This window comes from Herpailurus yagouaroundi, unplaced genomic scaffold, assembly GCF_014898765.1.
Source record: "Herpailurus yagouaroundi ecotype Mexico unplaced genomic scaffold, PumYag 216, whole genome shotgun sequence".
Classification (NCBI taxonomy): Eukaryota; Metazoa; Chordata; class Mammalia; order Carnivora; family Felidae; genus Herpailurus; species Herpailurus yagouaroundi.
This window is the reverse complement of record NW_024412447.1, coordinates 4,605,862-4,626,485: the sequence shown is the minus strand read 5'-3', so window position 1 is coordinate 4,626,485 and position 20,624 is coordinate 4,605,862. Positions and strand designations below refer to the sequence as shown.

The following is a 20,624-nucleotide window of genomic DNA, read 5'->3' as shown; positions in this document are numbered from 1 at the left end:
TCATCAAACAGAAGAGAATCATCCAGTTCAGGTCCAACAGGGAAAGATGTGCATAGCCTCTCCTCCAAGAAAGGGAGCGCCCTGCAACTCAGCTGAGCCAATGAGGAGCTGTCTTTACCCCCATCCCTCACTTTCCCCAGTGGACTTTCCTTCAAAACAACCCTTCCTGACTTCCTCCTCCTTCTCTGTGAAAGAAAGTCCCCCTCCTTGGTTTGGCGGACTAGCCTATGATTTTTGCCATAGGCTTGTCCTGAATTACCATTCTCTACCATTCTTGCGTTAACCCATTTTTGCCGGAAAAATAATTTTTATTTTTAAGGTTAACGAACACAACCTGGGGGGGGGGGGGCTGTCCTGGATGGAACAACCTGTGTTTCCCTGTGTCTATTTAGAACAGCAGCCCAGGGACAGCCTCTGAAGTTGCAGGCAGTATGTGGTGTGAAGGCTTAGTTTTCCGGGGAAGAGTCCTTAGTTCTGAGGACTTCCTGACCCTGGCTTCGAAGAACCGTGGACGGCTGGTTTTGAAGGCCCTCCACAGATGCCTGGATCCCCTGCATGGAGTCAGCCTCCCGTGGCTCCAACTCCCAGGCACCTGAAAATGTCTTTGAGGTTGGGGCGGGGAGGAGACCCAGGGTTCTGACAGCATCGTGGGCCGGGAAGAAACGGTTTTAAGCGACAACCGGGTGAGAATCTGTCTCACCTGGCCACCAGAGGACACAGTGTGAGCACCCTGGGTGTGGTGGAGGCTGTCACACCCCAAGACCGGCTGGCTTACTCCTGAACCCATCCCAGGGGACCTGGTCCTCCTCTGCCAGTGGCCATCCTGCCATGGGGTCTGAGGGACGCGTTTTCCGTCGCTTGGAGGCAGTGCTGGACTCTTGGGTCCACCGGGCCCAGATGGGGTGGGGGTATCACCATGTCTTAAAGGAGCCCGAGGTCAGTTCTTGTACCGCGAGGGAGGCAGCCAGCTCCCCCACAGTCAAAGAGGGGCTGGCTGGAAACTCTGAAGCTGGGACTGGGAGCCGTGCTTCCCCTCCACGTGCACACCTGTCTGGCCAGCGCACCAATGGCAAGCTGCCTACCAGAGGCCAGAGCAGGCAATACCTCACACCTCTACACACAACCTGGGGAGCCCACAGAGTCACGGGGACTGAAAGCCACTCAGACCCCACTGGGCTTTTGCACCATGTCAAGCCCTCCTATTTGTCCCCAGCCCTGCAGAGCGACCCAAGCCCTCCCCCGCCCACCCCGAGCTCCTGGTCCAGGCCACTCTCTGCTCTCTCACCTTCCCCTAGAAACAGGAATCCAGGCTCCTGGCAGGGCTGATGGGCTATCTTGGGGCATCAGAGGGAGGTGTCCCAGGGCCACCCACCCCAGAATGTTGGCTGATGACCCCCCGCACCCCCAGATCGCTCACCTTCCTCACTGGTGCTTTCAGTGGTTGCGGGGACAGAGCACGGGGCTTGTGGGATGCCTGGGGACACTTGCTTGTGGCCAGCCCTCCACCGCTCAGGGCCTTGGCATCGGTTACTGATGCGCCCGAGGTGACAGCTGGAGTTTCTAAGGCAAAGTGATCCTCCGAGTAACCTGAGAAGGCCCCAGTTACAAGGCAGGCCAGCAGGATGGCTGGACAGCTTGGCCAGGGCCCAGAGTGGTCGGCCCCTGCTGCGTGGTCCTGGAGGGCAAGCAGTGATGTTCAGACGGGAGTGAAGGCTGGCTGGAGCTGGGCCATGGCTGGGTCCCCCATGAGGTCAGGGAGCTTGGTGGGTGGGCCAAGAGGGTTTCTTCAGGCTGGTTTGAGGTAGGAGGTATCACTCAGTCCAGTGATGGCAGAGGAGAATGATGAGACTCAGTAAGGCAGGGGGATCCAGGATCCACAGGGAATATCAACCCAACGGCCAGATTTACCATCATCAGAAGAGGAGGTCAGATTTACCATCATCAGAAGAGGAGGTCCAGGCCATGAAATAAGGTTTGGATGGGAAAGGATGCTCACCTAAGTAATTTTGGAAATGAGTGGAGTCCATAAAACTAAGCACACAGCGCTATACTGTAGCTGGTGCAGTCAGTCCCCACTGGGGTACAGGTTAACAACTGTGAAATCACCACACATGCATGCTGGACTTGAACAATTAAGTAAGTGGACTGTGGGGGCCAGGTTACTCTCTGGCAGAGTGGGAGGTCACAGATAAGCAAAAGGGAGAGCTAGAATGATCCACGTGGCACTGGGTTAGAGTTGGGGACATCAGCGTGAACTCGTTTGGCTTACTATAGCTGCAGATGGGCACGTACAGAAATATTTACTGGGGCTCTTGGGGGGCTTAGTCGGTTAAGCGTCTGACTTTGGCTCAGGTCACAATCTCATGGTCCATGGGTTCGAGCCCCGCGTTGGGCTCTGTGCTGACAGCTCAGAGCCTGGAGCCTGCTTTGGATTCTGTGTCTCCGTTTCTCCCTGCTCCTCCCCGGCTCATGCTCTGTCTCTGTCTCTCTCTCAAAAATAAATAAACATTAAAAAACTTTTTTAAAAAGAAATCATTACAGATATGTTCATATACATAGATTAGTATAGGAACATATGTCTGCCTGCTCTGTCAGCAAGAGGGCTGAGAAGCCAGGCATCCTGGCAGCATTGAGCACATCTAGCGCCAGATCTTGATTTCTAATATCATTCTCCAATAAAAGGAGGCAGGATCTTTGGAGAAATGACTGATTCTAGGCCTGGAAAGTCGGAGAAACTGTCAAAAACTGGAGGGGTCGGGGCGCCTGGGTGGCTCAGTTGATTAAGCATCCGATTTCGGCTCGGGTCATGATCTCATGGTTTGTGGGTTCGAGCCCCGCATCGGGCTCTGTCCTGGCAGCCCAGAGCTTGGAACCTGCTTTGGATTCTGTCTCTGTCTCTCTCTCTCCACCCCCCCCCCCACTCACACTCTGTCTCTCTCTCTCTCTCTCTCAAAAATAAATAAACATTAAAATTTTTTTTAAAAACTGGAGGGGTCTAAGGAGAGCTGATGACTGGATGTAATACGGGATCCTGGGACAGAGAAAGGACTTTAGGCAAAAACTAAGGAATCAGAACTAACTAATGACAATGGATCAGTATTAGTACAGTAGTTGTGACAAAGGTACCATAGTAACGTAAGATGCCAGCAATAGGAGACATTGGGTGTGGGGCAGCAGGGAGCTTTGTACTACCTTCACGCTCTTCTGCACATCTAAAAGTATTCTAAAATTAAATTCTTATAATCAAAACCTTTTCTCAGGATGTGGGGGATGGGGATCAGACAGAGCGGACAATACTCTTAATAGGTCATCATGTTGGAGCTGGATGTTTTCCTGAGTTTGTTTACCCAAAGGTGTTCCAAGTTACTGTGTGTGTGCATGTGAGCATGCGTGTGTGTTGGTGGGGTAGGGGGAGAGATAGATGTGTCCGTATGTGTTATGTGTCTTCTGGTCTCATTTACATTACAAACTGTGCTAAGGAGATTGCAGTATATCCTCACTGGAAAAACCAAAAACCAAAAGCTCTGGGTGAAGCACTGTCCCCAGAGCAGGGTAGAAGAATGACTGATGATGTAACAGAATACATCTTTGAGCACAGCTCCAAATGCTTAACAGGCTGCCTAATTGTTGGGTTGCACGGTAATTACACACAAACCGTGACAGTCACATGGGCGACTTTCCTCGGCATGCTCTTTTGTCTTCTTGATCAACCAAGTGATGTTTCTCTAGATGGTAAAAAAATGGAGTCTGATGGAAATGTAAAAGGGTACAACCATTATGGAACACTGCTTGATGGCTTCTTTCTTTTTTCTTTTTTAAAAAAATATTTATTTATTTTTGAGAGAAAGAGAGAGAGAGAGAGAGCGTGCTAGAGAGAACAGGGGAGGGGCAGAGAGAGAGTGGGAGAGAGAATCCTTTGCACTGTCCGCACAGAGCCTGACCCAGGGCTCAATCTCACAAACTGTGAGATCATGACCTGAGCTGAAATCAAGACTTGGGGGCTTAACCGACTGAGCCACCCAGGCGCCCTGATGGTTTCTTAAAAGCTAAACATACACTTAATCTTACAACCCCTCCATCCCACTCCTGGGTATATTATGTGCAAGAGAAATGACAGCATACATCCATGTAAAGAGCTGGATGTGACTGTTTATAGCAGCACTATGCACAATAACTCAGAATTGGAGACAATTTACGCATCTATCTATTGGAAAATGGGTAAACAGACTGTGGTCCATCCATGCAATGGAATGCGACTCGGTAATAATATGAAATGAATGACTGATGCATATACCACGGGTGAAACTCGAAAACATCATGCTAAGTGAAAGAAGCTGGTAACAAAAGGCTCTATGATTCCGTTGTTGTTAAATTCTGTAAGGTGCAAACTGATCTATTACATCAGAAAGCAGATCAGGGATTTCTGGGGCCGAGGTACAGGCAAGGATGAATTGCAAAGGACCTCAAGAAAACTTGTCCACTTCATATGTACACAGTGTGCTGTATGCCCCTCAACAAAGTTGACTTTTAAAACTTGAATTACTTGAGGGGTATACTCCTAAATCCTGTCATTTAAAGGGGATGGGGAAAGTGACACATATACCGAGCCAGACCCAATCACAGGCCAGCAATTTTCATATATTTTTAAAAAATCTCGTTTGCTTGTCACGGCTCCCCAACAAAGTCAGAATGGCTGCCTCCAGTGTAGAGAGGAGAGAATGGAGCTTCAGAGAGACGAAGGGACTTGTCCCAGGTCACACCAGCTTCCAGCGGCTGAGGGAGGGTTTGACCCTCCCCAGCCTCCACTCCCTGCCAGCCCCGAGGAAGACTTGGAGGTCCAGGACTCTGGAATCAACCACGGAAGGAAGATGCTGTCCAAGCCTGGCTCCGTGCTCCACGTTCTACCTTCTTTAAGGCTTTGCCCAGGATGAACCAAAAGGCTCAGGATGTGCTCTGGCATTTCCCACTCCAGTCTCAGGAGGTTAAGCCAAGTTGTGGGTTTCCCGGCGGTGGGAGGGGTGTCCGCGGGTTTGGAAAAAGGGACTCCAGGAGACACTTGGGCGGGTGCGGCTGAGGAGGACTGGCGTCCTTGATTCCTCTATTTTACGTGCCAAACTCAAACACCAGCACAGGCTATGGACTCTACCTCCTACTTTCAAATTAGAACCAGAACCCACCTGCTGTCTCCACCTCACTGCCACCATCCTGGTCCAAGCTGCCGTCATCCCTCTCCCAGACTGGTTCCTCAGCCTCCTCATTGGAGGCCCCCTGCAGTCAACATACAAGCCAGAATGATCTGTTAAAGCCAAAGTCAGATCCTGCCACTGCTCTGCTCCAAACCCAGCCCATCGCTTACGTCTTCTCCATGGCCAGCAGGACCCTGCCCAGCCAGGCCCCCTGCACCTCTCTGACTTCTTGCACAGACCAGGCATGTTCCCACCCCTGGGCCTTCGCACTAGCTCTTCCCTCCGCCTAGACTGTTTCTTCCACGTGCCGGCACGTACCCACCCCCAAATCTCTTCGTTTGTCTCCTGTTCCATGAGCCCTTCCCTTCTCTCCCCTTCCCTGCTTTCTGCTTCTCCAGAGCACTTCTCACCATGCACTGTGCCATGGACCTCGCTGATTTATCTGTTTTTTTTCTTTTTATTAAAACAATTTTTTTAACGTTTATTTATTATTGAGAGACAGAGACACAGAACATGACCAGGGAAGGGGAAGAGAGAGAGGAAGACACGGAATCTGAAGCAGGCTCCAGGCTCCAAGCTGCTCAGCACAGAGCCTGATGTGGGGTTAGAGTCCACCATCCCGGGATCATGACCTGAGCTGAAATCAAGAGTTGGACTCTCAACCCAGTGAGCCATCTAGGCACCCCCTGGTTTGTGTTGTTTAATGTCTGTCCCCACCCATTATAATGCAAGCCCCAGGAAAGCAGAGATTTCCGTTTTGATCATTGCTGTACCTGTGGCACCTAGAACAGTGCTTGGCACATAGTGGGTGCTTAGTATTTGTAAAAGGAGTGAGTACATTAATAAACCCTACCCTGAGGTCTCATCCCTCTAACAGAAGGAAGTACATTTACCTCCCATGGCCGCCCTAAGTGATCTTAAGGGAATCTCAAGGAAGGCCCCCAGTGTGGCACATGGTAAGCATTACTCTGTGATTATTATTATAGTCACGATTATTATGTCCTTCTGACCATTCAGTTACGTTCCCCAAAATGAGCCGAAGTCAGACATTTAACTGACTGAGCCACCCAGGCGCCCTTTATTTTATAATTTTTTAAAAAGTTTATTTATTTTGAGAGGGACATAGAGAGTGCGAGTGGGGGAGGGGCAGAGAGGGGGGAGAACCTCAAGCAGTTTCTGCATCGATATCGCGGGCTTTGAACTGATGAAACTGTGAGATGATGAGCCGAAATCAGGAGTCGGACACTCAACTGACTGAGCCACCCAGGAGCTTCAAAGTAAACTTTTCTTTTAGAGTAGTTGTAGGTGCACAGAAAGATTTCAAAGACGGTACAGAGTTTCATATACTCTACATCCAATGTCCCTGATTGCTGACATCTTACATTACTATGGCACCTCCTTACCATTAATGAACTAATACTGATCCATTATTATTACTTAACTCAGAGTTTCGTAGTTTTTACCTAATGTCCTTTCTCTGTCCACTCTTATTCTTCCCTCTCTCCTCCCCTTCTCTCTTTCTCTCTCTTTTTTTCTTTTTTTTAATGCTTATTTATTTATTTTTGAGAGAAAGAGTGCAAGGGGAGGGGCAGAGAAAGAGAGGGAGAGAGAGAATCCCGAGCAGACTCTGTGCTGTCGGCACAGAGTCCAACGTGGGGCTCGAACTCATGAACCACGGGATTATGACCTGAGCTGAAGTCGGATGCTTAACCGACTGAGCCACCCAGGCGCCCCTCAATTGAGGAGTATTGGTTAGCATTTCGTAGAATGTTCTCCATTGGGCGTGCCTGATATTTTTCTCATAGTTAGACTGGTTATAGTTTTGGGGAGGAAGACCACAGAGGCAAAGTGACATTCTTGTCACACCGTATGAGTGGTACATGCTATCACCCTGATTTACATGCTTTCAAACTTCATCACCTGCCTGAAGTCCTGTCAGTTTCCCCACTGTAAAGTACTCTGCCCCCCACCCCTTCATACTGTCCTCATTGGAAGGAAGTCACTGTGTGAAGTCCATACTTAAGGAGGGAGAGTTATGCTCTACATATGTCATTTGGGATCCTTCTGCATGGGAGATATGTCTCTTCTCTGCTATTTATTCAATCATTTATATCAGTACAGACTCATGGATGGTTTACACTTTGGGTTATAATCTAGTACTATGATTTGTTTGTTTGTTTTTTAATTTTTTAGAAGTTTATTTATTGGGGCGCCTGGGTGGCTCAGTCGGTTAAGCGTCCACTTCGGCTCAGGTCATGATCTCACAGTTTGTGAGTCTGGGCTCTGGGTCAGGCCCTGTACTGACAGCTCAGAGCCTGAAGCCAGCTTTGGAATTCTGTCTCCCTTTCTCTCTGCTCCTCCCCCACTCACGCTCTGTCTGTCTGTCTCTCTCTCAAAAATAAATAAACATAAAACAAAGTTTATGTATTTATTTTGAGAGAAGGAGCATGAGCAGGGTAGGGGCAGAGAGAGACAGAGACAGAGACAGAGACAGAGAGAGAAAATCACACGCAGGCTCCATACTGTTAGTACAGAGCTCTACACGGGGCTTGAATTCATGAATCGTGAGATCATGACCTGAGCCGAAGTCGGATGCTTAACGGACTGAGCCACCCAGGCTCCCCTCCTAAGACATTTTTAACAATCGCATACATGGAGGGTCCATCTTTGTGCTATAACTAGTCATGGATTTTGACAAGTGCGTGGTGGCATGTGTCCATCGTTACAGTATCACTGCCCTAGAATATCTCCTGTGCCTCATCTACTGAACCTCTCTGCTTCCCCAGTCCCCCAGTTACTATCTCTATAGTTTTGCCTTTTCCAGATTGTCACATAAATGGAATTATAACACATTTAGACTTGCAGACTGGCTTTTTTTTACTTAGCAATATTCATCCATGTTTTTGTGTCTTGATGGCCCATTCCTTTTTTGTGTGTGTGTCATCCCATTGTATGGATATACCACAATTTCTTCATCTATTTACCTATTAAAGGACATCTTAGGGGCACCTGGGTGGCTCAGTCGGTTGGGCGTCCAACTTCGGCTCAGGTCGTGATCTCACGGTTTGTGAGTTGGAGCCCCGCGTCGGGCTCTGTGCTGACGGCTCGGAGCCTGGAGCCTGCTTCGGATTCTATGTCCCCTTCTCTCTCTGCCCCTCCCCAACTTGTGCTCTGTCCCTCTACGTCTCTCAAAAAATAAATAAACGTAAAAAAATAAAAATAAAAAATAAAGGACGTCTTGGGGGGAAGAAAAAAGAATAGTTACAAACTGAGAGGGAGTCAAACCACAAGAGATTCTTAAATACAGAGAACAAACTGAGGGTTGATTGGGGTGGGGGAGAAGGGTAAATGGGCGATGGGCATTGAGGAGGCCGCTTGTTGGGATGAGCACTGGGTGTTGTATGTAAGCGATGAATCATGGGGATCTACTCCCGAAGCCAAGAGCACACTGTATACAATGTATGTTAGCTAGCTTGACGATAAATTATATTTTTTAAAAAAGGACATCTTGTTTTTGGTAATTATGAATAAATCACGGATTTGAAAGAGATAAAACATATGTTTTAGGGCAGACAGAACTACCTTCCAATCAGTTGGGTGAATGCATGGCACGAGTGTTGCATCATTACGCTAAGACAAAAGTTAGAATTCTCAAACTGTCTCCAAAGTGGTTGCACCATTTGCATCCTGCCAGCAAAGAATGAGACTTCTGTTGCTTCACATCCTTGCAGGCAATTGGTGTTGTAAAGATTATTTTGGGTTTTAGTCCTAATGGGTATGTAGTGGTATCTCACTGATGTTTTGGTTTTTTCCCTAGTTAAATGATGTTGAGCATCTTTTCATATGCTTATTTGCCATTTGTTGATCTTCTTTGGTGAGGTATCTGTTCAGATATCTTGTCCATTAAAATTTTTGTTCATAATTGTTGTGTCTTTCTTTTTGTTTATTTATTTATTTTGAGAGACAGAGAGAGAGAGAGGGCACAAACAGGAGGAAGGGGAGAGAGAGAGGAGAGAGAAAAGCCCAAGCAGGCTTTGTGCTGTCAGTGCAGAGCCTGATGGAGGGCTCCAAACCCATGAACCATGAGAGCATGACCTGAACCAAAATCAAGAGTCAGAGGCTTAACTGACTGAGCCACACAGTAATTATTGAGTTTTAAGAATTAAAAAAATTTTTTTAATGTTTGTTTTTGAGAAAGAGAGACAGAGCGTGAGTGAGGGAGGGGCAGAGAGAGAGGGGGACACAGAATCCAAAGCAGGCTCCAGGCTTTGAGCTGTCAGCACAGAGCCTGATGTGGGGCTCGAACTCACAGACTGTGAGATCATGACCTGAGCCGAAGCTGACGCTTAACCGACTGAGCCACCTAGGTGTCCCAAGAGTTTTTTTTTTTATGTATGTGTTTTGGGTCCAAGCCCTTTACCTGATGTGTGATTGACAAATATTTTCTCCCAGTAGGTAACCTGTATCTTCATTCTCTTAGCAGTGCTATTCACAGAGCAAAGTTTTTAAATTTGATAAAGTCCAGTTTATTAAATTTGAGTGGGGGGATTATGCTTTTGGTGTTGTATCTAGAAACTCATCACCAAACCCAAGGCGGTATGTATTTTCTCCTAATTTTTTTCTTCTAGAAAATTCTAGAAAACATGCAGCCCAACCCTGGTGCCCTGTTAAGTCTATGTTGTAGCTGATCTGACTCCTCCATGAGAACAGGCTCCCCCCCCCTTAAATAATCCACAGAAATAATCCACAGAAATATGGATACTGATCGGTATGGGCTGAATTTGTCCCTTCAAGTCCATATGTTGAATTCCTAACTTCCAGAACCTCAGAATGTGACTGTTTCTGCAGATAAGGCCTTTCAAGAGGTGATCGAGTTAAGATAAGACTGTTAGGGTGGGGCTTAATCCAACATGACTGCTCTCCCTATGGGAAGAGGGAATGTGGCCACAGAGACACCAGGGATGTGCACTGACTCAGGAAAGACTACGTGAGAAGGTGGTCATCTACCAGCTTCAGGAGAAACCAACTCGGCCGACACCTTGATCTCAGACTTCTAGCCTCCAGAACTGAGAGAAAATAAATCTCTATCGTTTAAGCCTCCCAGTCCGTGGTATTTTACTATGGCAGTGCTAGCAAACGAATGCACTGTCACAATGAAGTTTTATCAGACTATGGCGCAAAGACTCTCTATGGGTCGAGAGCTGGGTATGTGGCCTTGGCCAAGGAGAGCAAGGGTGGGCAGAAAGGGATTGATTGGGAAAACCCAGACCTAAGATTAAAATTGGCTGGTGTCCTTTCTCCGTGCCAAGTCTACCTGACACGTCCAGCGACTCTGGACAGAGCAGACCGAGTCCAAACTGGAAATTGATATCTTACAGTCTTGTCATGTACTGCTACCCAAAGCCTCTGAGTATATCTTCACGGTGTCCTTGAGACCTCAGGTGACAAAGGCAGGGGAGTAGGTGACTGCCTGCTGGGGGGATCGAGGGGTTGGTCCACATGATTGTCCATACCCATGACATGAGGGCTGAAGTTGACCAATGGCATAATGGAATTTTGAGGACATTTTGATGGTTGCCATGGGGCCATGCTATGGCTTTCATCGGCAACTTGGATAGTGTACTGGTCAAGATGAGTAATTATAGCTGCTATAAAAAACAATCTCCAATCTCCGTGGCTTAACATAATGAAATTTCATGTATCACCTACATCACAGTCCAGCATGGGTTGGATGGCTCTCCTGGGTTAGGGGCAGAATGTCCTCTGGGTTCTTGAGCCTCCCATCTTGTACAGACATATAAATGTGTGTTTGCTTCTCCAGAGGTCACTGCAGAAGGGGAAGAGATAGCCAGAGGATTGCACGAGAATGTTTTAGAGGCCCAGTCTAGAAGCGACCTACATTTCTTCTGTCCACTTTTTCAATACCCAGAACAAACTTCCAAGGAGCCTGAAAGATGTAGTCTTCCCCTGTGCCCGGGAAGAGGAAGCAGTGTGGCAAACACTTGGTGTTGTCTCTACCACGGCTAAAGACACAGATTTTCCTACCCAGCCTGCAACTGTTGGGATGCTGGAGAAGATGGTGGGTGGGGACTCAGTCTCCACAGTCAGTGACGATGGTTGTGACAGCCATTTCCGTCTAGCAAGACAGGAGGAGAGTTGGCTTAGTGATAAACGGGCCAAGAGTTGGGGGCTTTCTTGCCCACGGGTCTGGTGTGAATTAAGGAGGGAGCTTGTCGGGAGTGCTCCTGGAAGAAGAAGGTGTTGTGATGAGCAGCGTTTGGGATAGTAAATCCCACTGGTGTTCTGTTGGAAGTGTTAGCGAGACAATAGTGATGAACAAGTAGCTGCTGTGTCTGGGGCCAGGCGGGCCTGACTCTGTGCAGCCCTCGTCACAGGTCATAGGCCTGAAGTTGCATGTGGAACTGGTCTGTGAGCCAAGGGCCAGTGGGAGCCTCTGCCAGCACCTGCTTCCACAACAGAAATGAGATCAGCCCACGGGAGCACCTCATCTGTCTTATGCCCATTTCCCTTTTGTCTTCTCTCCCCTCTGCTCACATTAAAGTTATCGCAGCTTGTTTTGTGTGTCTATGTAAACCATCTCCAGTCCTGCCTGGAATGAAACAGGGGGATATACACAAATGTGGTGGAGAAGAGAGTCTGGGGCACTGAGAAGTTGCCTTCTCATTCCTTGTGTCCATAGCTCTTCCCCCAGTCATCAGGGTATTTGGTGGGGGAAGGGGCTTGTGAAAGGGCAGGCGGGGGTGGGCAGAGGGAGACTGAACCCTGAAAGAGCCACCTTTCTGTTTTTCAACCCCCTAAGTAGACTGCAGACAGATGTCTTTTGAAAAGACAGATGTCTCAAAGTCAAACTAATTTTTTTGGGGTGTCAGGTTGGGGATTACGGAAAGGAAAAAAGATTATTGCAAAACTTACGGTTTACCCTATAAACCACAGAGTGGGGCTGCTTTCAGGGGGAACTAAGAGCCACTTTCACACCCAAAAGAAATAAGAGCTTGAGAGGAGGGCAAGGAGGGGAGACTCAAGAGGGAGGCTCGGAGGAGCAGACTCGCTGCTCCGTTGGAACCTGGGTCATGGGAGCCAAGCTAGGTCCAGCTATGGGAAAACAAAGAAGGTGGCATTCAGGACGGTTGACTTTGCAGCTGTGTGAACTCCTATCAGCTGCACAAGCTCCCCTCTTGGGGCCCCACCCCACTCTTGGGAGCACCATCGGAGTGAGATAATCAGGGTGAGGAGTACCAGCTGCTGTAACAAACCACCTATCTGTATGTGTGACAACGAACGGTGTGTCCCAGACGCCTCTCCCTCTGGTTCTCTTGCTTCGGACTAGTGTTCCGAACCGCTCTGACACTGCAGGCTCAGGGGTCCCTCTGCCCCAGGCTGCAGGCTTTGTAAGCGGTCCATCCTGCTGATTCTGGAGCTCCTAGTCAGTGAGGCACCAGCTGTATCAGGCTCTGAAGAGGAGTTGCCCCGGTGGCTCACTGGCCCAGGGGGGCCATCAGAACCTGGTGGGCTAGTTCACGGTCAGTGCTGAAGGCAGGATAAGGGGTTCTCCAGGGACATTTCATGGAGCCTATGGGATGCTCATTCCAGGTCTCTCGATGCGCCTCCCCTGTTCCGGCCTCCCTGGAGAGATTAGCGAGCACTTCCTGATTTGCCTTCCGTGACGGCCCTCTCTCCTCATTCTCAAGTTAGGTTGCCCATCCTCTCTTGGCCTTCTTTGCCAGCTCCTCCTTTCCTTCCGGCCGTGATGTTGGAGAGCCTCTGCCCCATATCCCTTTACACCTTTGTGCTCGTCCTGAGGAACTGCATCCGTTCCAAGTGACCTTGCAGCACTAGCGACTGCGGCTTTGTGGCTAAAATTTCCTCCCCCTTCCTTTGAATATACATTTCCTTGAGTCTACACCAGGAGACAGCTGCCAGGAAGGAATTTTATTAATAGATTTGCCTTTGCGTCTGGGAAACGAAGGACATCTACCACACGCTCCTGCCGTGTCCCGAGCAGCCCATGTTTTCATGGTTGCACATTTCATTCATCTTGGGCTTCACCTAACTTGGGGGGGACACTTCTGACATATTTCTATCATTCCACAAAGAACTTACTAGATACCCACTTACTGAGTGCCTACCCAGCATCCCTTTCTAGTATTACCAGCTCTCCATCTGGAATCTTCCTCTCGCCTTTGGGAGAAATTGATCCCCCCTGAAGTTTCGGCAGGGGCCCTCATTTAACTCACCAAGTGATGCGTTCCATTCTCCAGGCCCTGTCACTGGTTCAGGGGTGAGCCCATGACTCAAGTCAGAGTGAATTTCAGCACCCCTACTTGGAATCCCAGGGCAAACCTCCCCATTGGCCTCTCTTTGGAAGTGAATGCAGAAGCATGAAGCTCCACTGGGTGGCTGGCAGCCATCCCACCACTGGGAGAAAAGCTGCTTGGGGAAGGAAGCTGTCGGGTGACAGAGTGAGGGACAAAAACAACCTCTGTCCTTGATGATGCCATTGAGCTGCTGATTCAAACTCTGAAGCGTGCCCCACCTCTGAACATTTACGGTGGCAGAGGCCATGAAGTGTCCTTTGTTATTTAATCCAGTTTGAGTTGGGGTATTACTCGAAACATAAAGAACCCTGGTAACACCTCCCACTTTTGTTCTTCTGTATTGGTCGTGTTTGGTAACCATGAGACTAGTGGCCCAAATTCGTTGGATGTGTTTTACATGCCTGCATTATCTCATTTAACCTCCCAACAACCCTCTGAGGTAGATTCTCTTATCCTTACTTTATAGAGGAGGAAATTGAGACTCAGAGACATTAAGTAACCAGCCTAAAACCACACAACCACGAGAGATGGATCCTGGACCGGAACTCAGGAAGCCTGATTCCTGAGCTCACATTCTTAACCCCTACATGACTTCCCACCCCACACTCATTCTGAATTTCTTCCTGGGATGACATTCATGTCTGTGCTTCACAGAGTCCAGAGTCAGCCCCGATGTGCTTGGGTGTCCAGAATGTTAATAAGGAAATCATGACTCAGGAACTAACTGATATAGGCAGGCGAGGTCCGAGCATCCAGAAGGGGTTCCGCAGGGCCAGCCAAGATGGTCCTTGGCTTTGTGCAGGGCAGAAATCAAACGCGAGCCAGGAGGAAGTGAGAGCAGTGTCTATTGAAGATGTAGAGAGAGCACATACAGACAGGGCGTCTGGAACACTCGGAAAGGAAAAGGGGCGTGAGTCTCATCTTTATTTGGGGACTGGGGTTTTTAGGGAGGATGTGGTCTGGCATACATGTCCTCCCAGGCATCCAGGAACCTGTCAAAACAAAGACAAGTGCTCAGGTGTCCTCCATAAGTCACTTACACCCTGGAGCCAGGGGTCTTCGTATCAAGGGATCTGGACTTACTGGTCTTGGAAAACATACATGATGCCACCTCGCCCCGTCACTCCTTAGGTGTTTTCTACTGTGCTGGGAGACTCCAAAGAGATCATTATCTCCTTGACCTTTTTAAGGAGGACATACATTGTCGGTGTTACAAGCCATGTGGAGGGCGGGGGTGCAGGTCCTAGCAAGGACAGAGCAGGAAAAGGAGCAAAGCAGCAGGGTTTTTTCACGGGATGCCTTCAGGTTGTCTGTCTCATGGCCATGAAGTGCCATTCATTTCTTCCTCCCAGCTCTGAGAGAGCATTCACAAGACTGTCCCTTGTCCTTCTCTACCCTCTTTCTGTGTGACACACACATCAAACAGGCAGAGCACAAACTGTATAATTTATATGGAGGCACCGTCCTCCACCAGCCCGCCTGTAATTTCTTGCTCCTCTTTTCTCCAGGTTGTCAGACAGCTTCTCTTTTCTGAAAATGTCCCAGTGATTGTCCTGAGACGACTCAGCCCCAATTCAATTTTTTTTTTCAACGTTTATTTATTTTTGGGACAGAGAGAGACAGAGCATGAACGGGGGAGGGGCAGAGAGAGAGGGAGACACAGAATCGGAAACAGGCTCCAGGCTCCAAGCCATCAGCCCAGAGCCTGACGCGGGGCTCGAACTCACGGACCGCGAGATCGTGACCTGGCTGAAGTCGGACGATTAACTGACTGCGCCACCCAGGCGCCCCGACTCAGCCCCAATTCAATGTCCAGGGCTGGACGCTCCTTTTGCTCAGCACTACTAGCCAAGGGGTAACCAGATTCCAACTGTGAGACTACCTCTTGGTCCCAACCAAGGTAGAAAACTAGAAGCTCTATGGAGAGGCATCCCGATGGTGGCTGGAGATAGGATCTCCAAGATTTAGTCAATAAAAATAGAAGATGCCCAGTTAAATTTGAATTTCAGATAAACAAAAGATAATGCAAGTGTGCTTACGCTCTCGTTCTCCAAGGGCTACCACAGCTGATGGTGAACTGCAGTGTTGGTGACCAGAGTAACAGAACATTTGGGTAAGGAGAGCTGAGCAGTGTACCAGGTCAAGACCGATTCAGAAGCGATCAGGAAATGGAGGTTCTGCCCTGACAGTCCCGTTGGACGTCGTAGCCGAACACAGCTGCTCTAAGGGGCATAATCAAGGTAGCAAAGGCCAAGTGGAAATTCGAAAGTATAAGCTACATTGCGTTCCAAGCTGGCTAATGTACAAGACATGGCCCCAGGGACCGGCCGGAGGACTCTGTGGTTCAGTGATATCCAGGATATCGATTTCCTCTGGGTGGATGTCATCTTTTTTCTTGCATTCATGCAATGTATTTTTATTGAACATCTGTTATGAGCTAGGCATTAAAATCGCTGCCCCTGATACAATAAGAAGCAGATACAGACCCATCCTTGCCTTCCAACAAAAATATCTGTGCTATGTCCCTTTTAAATTTTTTCCTGTTTTCCTCCATTGTAAAATTCCTCCTGACCAATAAATCACTGACTGTAAACGAGCCTCGTGCGCTATATTTGTCTGTTGCGAGGGTAGCTATGAAGTCCTGTATCCCGTTTCCAAAGTATTGCCTCAGTCATTCCCTGGGGGACAAGAGATCATGGTATAAACGGTGGTTGATCCTGTCAACCGATCTTGCAGCAGGTAAAAAAACTGATACCACAGGTCTAGTTTCAGGGGCTGACAGGAGGGATTAGGAATGCTCCCAGGAGAAATTCTTTGCTGTATGTTTCACAGGTGCTACAGTCCTTCCTATCACATTTGAATTCGGTTTTTGATTTTAGGCTTAAATAGTGTTTTCTCCTGTGCTATTTATAGAACACAAGCATCAAGGTTCATGCTTGGAGGTTTTGAAGAACAGAGGGGAAAAAGTAAAATGTGGGAAACGCATGAGTTTCAGGAACCGACAAACCACTGAGAGATTTATCCCAGGAAAGTAATTCAACTGAAAAAAATAAAATAAAAGTGCTGAATAGGTTACTTGCAAAACTATAAAATTAAAAAGTGGGAAATAATACAAGTATCTAATAATAAGATGATATTGAGGTCATTATGTTGCATCCCTGATTAATAATTAAAACTGTCTAGATAGAGGAATAACACCTATGATAAACTAAAAGAAGCAAAATTCGAAAATTGTCTGCATGCTATGATTGTATCTATGTAAACCATTTAAATGAATATATAAAATTCATGTTTTATATGTTTATAGAAATACACAAGTTAAGAAATACACAAGCAGTTAAGACAGTAAAATATAGCCTTTTTCTATGTTGTTATGTATGTATTTCTATAAAGTGTAAAATGAGGGGCGCCTGGGTGGTGCAGTCGGTTAAGCGTCCGACTTCAGCCAGGTCACGATCTCGCGGTCCGTGAGTTCGAGCCCCGCGTCGGGCTCTGGGCTGATGGCTCAGAGCCTGGAGCCTGTTTCCGATTCTGTGTCTCCCTCTCTCTCTGCCCCTCGCCCGTTCATGCTCTGTCTCTCTCTGTCCCAAAAATAAATAAACGTTGAAAAAAAAAATAAAGTGTAAAATGAGTTTAAAAAGAAAAATACGAGGTGGGGAAAAAAGAGCTCAGTGACTACGTGTTTCTCTCAAGATTTGGAGGTTTTAAGTTGCAAGTTACAGAAGAGGTAATTCCACATGGTTTTAAAAAATAAAGGGGACTTTTGGCTCATCTAACAGGGAAGTCCAGAGGTGGTGTAAGCTTCAGGCACGGTTTGCTCAGGGCTCAGACTTCATTCCTCTGTGCCTCTCTCAGGTCTGCCCTCCCCAGTGTGTAGACTTCTTTCTTGGACTTTCTTCATAGTCCCAAGATAAAGGAAGTGAAGCTACAGGCTTCTTCTTTAATATCTTTATTCAATCTTGGGGAGAAGAGGCACCATGGCACGGGGATCCTAGCTTCATTATGATTGGGTCTCTGGTATTCCAGAGGCTGGCTTTTGTTTTGAAAAATTACTGTGATAAGGAGTATAGGATTGCCTTGACTGACTGATACCAATGAAGTCCCCCACCCCCTGAGCTGAGATAGTTCAATCCGACCCAAAGAGCACATAGGGAGGTGTGTGGCTTACCTGGGGAGTAGGGAATCTCAGTGTCTATTGTATAATGTCTGTGCAGAAGAGTGTCATGAAAAGCACAGATGTGAATTGGAAGGCAGCTGAGAATTTGATAAATACCTAGTTCCTTGGCTACACACTTTAAGTGTCTTCCTTCCCTTCTGAAATTATCTCAGCCATCACAGGAAGAAATTCCAGATGAATTACAGATCAAAGTATGAATCAACTAGAAGAAAATACTGGAGAATATATTTGTGTGTGTATTTGTGTGTGTGTGTGTGTGTGTGTGCGCGCGCGCGCATGTGTGTGTGTAATTTTGGAGTAAAGAATACTTTAAAAATTGTTTTTAATGTTTATTTACTTTTGAGAGAGACAGATTGCGAGAGGGGGAGGGGCAGAGAGAGAGAGGGAGACACAGAATCTGAAGCAGGCTCCGGGCTCTGAGCTGTCGGCACGGAGCCCACACTCAGGAACCGTGAGATCATGACCTGAGCTGAAGTGGGATGCTTAACCAACTGAGCCACCCAGGTGCCCCAAAAATACCTTTTAAATAAGATTTAAAATTTCTTTTATGTTTTATTTATTTTTGAGAGAGAGAGAGAGAGAGAGAGAGCGCGAGCAGGGGAGGGGCAGAGAGAGAGGGAGACACAGAATCCTAAGCTGGCTCCAGGCTCTGAGCTAGCTGTCAGCACAGAGCCTAATGTGGGGCTCAAACCCACAAACTGTGAGATCATGACCTGAGCTGAAGTTGGATGCTTAACCGACTGAGTCACCCAGGCGCCCCTAAATAAGATTTTTTTTTTTTTTTTAAGTCACAAAGGAAAGGCTGATAAACGTATTCTGGAATTTAAAAGCTCTGTGTGACGAAAACACTATTAACCAAGTTAATACCAAGTGAACAAATATGTGATATATAGAAGAAAATATTTGGAGTTTATGTCAGAGATAAAGGGTTAATATTCAGAATGCGATAGAGAATATCCACTTCTTCCTTTTAGTAATAACCTATCAAGTGCTAGCTGAACACCTGGCAGCACAGCCAGAGATACATTTCCCAGCTCCCCTTTGGCCATGTGACTAACTTCTGGCCAATGGGATCTCAGCAGGAAGAGCTAAGTGCAGTTTACAAGTTCCATTCTTTTTTGTTTGCTTTTAATATTTTTAAAGTTTGTTTATTTACTTTTGAGAGAGAAGGGGGGAGGGGCAGGACAGAGGGAGAGAGAGAATCCCAAGCAGAGCCCAACACGGGGATTGAACTCACGAACTATGGCATTGTGACACTCAACCAAGTCACCCAGGCACCCCCTACAAGTTCCATCCTTAAGGGTAAACGGCCTTTCCTTTCCTTCTTTTCCCTTTCTCAGGGGCTCGAAGGTGGTGACCTGGGGGTAAGGACACCACCCTAGTGCTGTGTCTCCAAACTGTGCACAAAGTGCCGTGGGGTGCCGGAACAAGCTTCTAGGAGTGCCGTGGGGCATCTTAACATTTTGAGGAAACAAAGCTATTTCTGTGTCGTGCATGACATGACAGCTTGAACTAGTTCACATTTTTTTTTTAATTTTTTTCAACATTTATTTATTTTTGGGACAGAGAGAGACAGAGCATGAACGGGGGAGGGGCAGAGAGAGAGGGAGACACAGAATCGGAAACAGGCTCCAGGCTCTGAGCCATCAGCCCAGAGCCTGACGCGGGGCTCGAACTCACGGACCGCGAGATCGTGACCTGGCTGAAGTCGGACGCTTAACCGACTGTGCCACCCAGGCGCCCCTAGTTCACATTTTCAACATTAGGCCACCAAGTTCCTGATATTGCATCTTTGAGAAGATGGATTTAGGAAGCAATTGCTATTGGAATATCCATGTGGAGCAAATAACGAGAACAGTGGTTCCCAATCTGATTTTAAAGTTTGATAAACTGCGCAATGGACACTAAGTTGTTAGGACATAAATATTTATGAAGTTGTTTGGAGCTCATTATTTAAGAGTGGAGATTGTTAGATATTTCTTTGGGCTTAGGAGCTCTGTGAAAGAATCTCTAAGGCACTTAAGGGTGCCCTGTACAGAGAAAGTTTGGGAATTTTTGCCTGGTGGTGGAGAACAAGATAGGAAGAATCCGGGTCTTTGTGTGATCTTGTGGATCTCCTGGGACAGAACTGCCGACTGCTGTGGACCACCTTCCTCAGGACAATAGTGTGTGAAAGAAATAGACTTCTTTCCTATTGCAGCCATTGTGTTTGGGGATCTCTCGGTCCTAACGGCAAAGCAGACATTGTAGGTGTCCTGCCTATATCCCCGCAGCCCACTGGAGAGGTCACCTGCAATGGTTCCTGTACATGCTGATGGAGTCTCTGCTTCAGGGGGTTCTCTCCTTGGGGCTGGGCTGGGTTCTGTGTGGGCAGGCCAGAAGGACTAGGGAGGTACCGCCTCAGCAATGGCTGGGTGAATACCGCTGCTGCGCTGTCCCTCAGTGGAACGATTCGGAGGCATATTCTTTGGAGCCTCTCAGAGGGTCCCCGGTGGGACTGAGGTCCGCGCCCCCACCTGTACTCATCAACATCTGCTTTCTTGGCTTTCCAGTCTTCTCTCACTTTCCCAATCCTTCGCCATGTTTCCTGGGATTATCTCCAAAAACAAGCTACTTGGGGGCACCTGGAGGGCGTGGTCGGTTAATCGTCTGACTCTTGATCTCAGGTCATGATCTCACAGGTTCACGAGTTCGAGCCCCGCACTGGGCTGTGTGCTGATGGTGCAGAGCTTGCTTGGGATTCTCTCTCCTTCTTTCTGCCCCTCCCTTGCTTGTGCTCTCTCTCTCTCAAAATAAATAAATAAACTTAAAAAAAACAGACAAGCTGCCTTTACCAAATCCTTGTTTTGGGGTTTGCTTTTTGAGGGCAGAGGGGGCTAAACCAAGAGAAGCAGCTTGTCCGTACCTTAACAAATACATAATATA

At 47.7% G+C, this 20,624-nt stretch overlaps 1 protein-coding gene across 7 annotated transcripts in view; it reads right to left on the bottom strand.

The window, feature by feature from the left end:
• GRID2IP (Grid2 interacting protein) overlaps nucleotides 1-20,624 on the bottom strand; it is a 60,086-nt gene that overhangs the window by 36,524 nt on the left and 2,938 nt on the right. For all 7 annotated transcript variants that reach the window (XM_040455826.1, XM_040455831.1, XM_040455832.1 and 4 more), the window contains exon 2: nucleotides 5,178-5,268. In XM_040455826.1, the coding sequence (XP_040311760.1) occupies nucleotides 5,178-5,268 (91 nt within the window). The remainder of the gene's footprint in view (nucleotides 1-5,177; nucleotides 5,269-20,624) is intronic.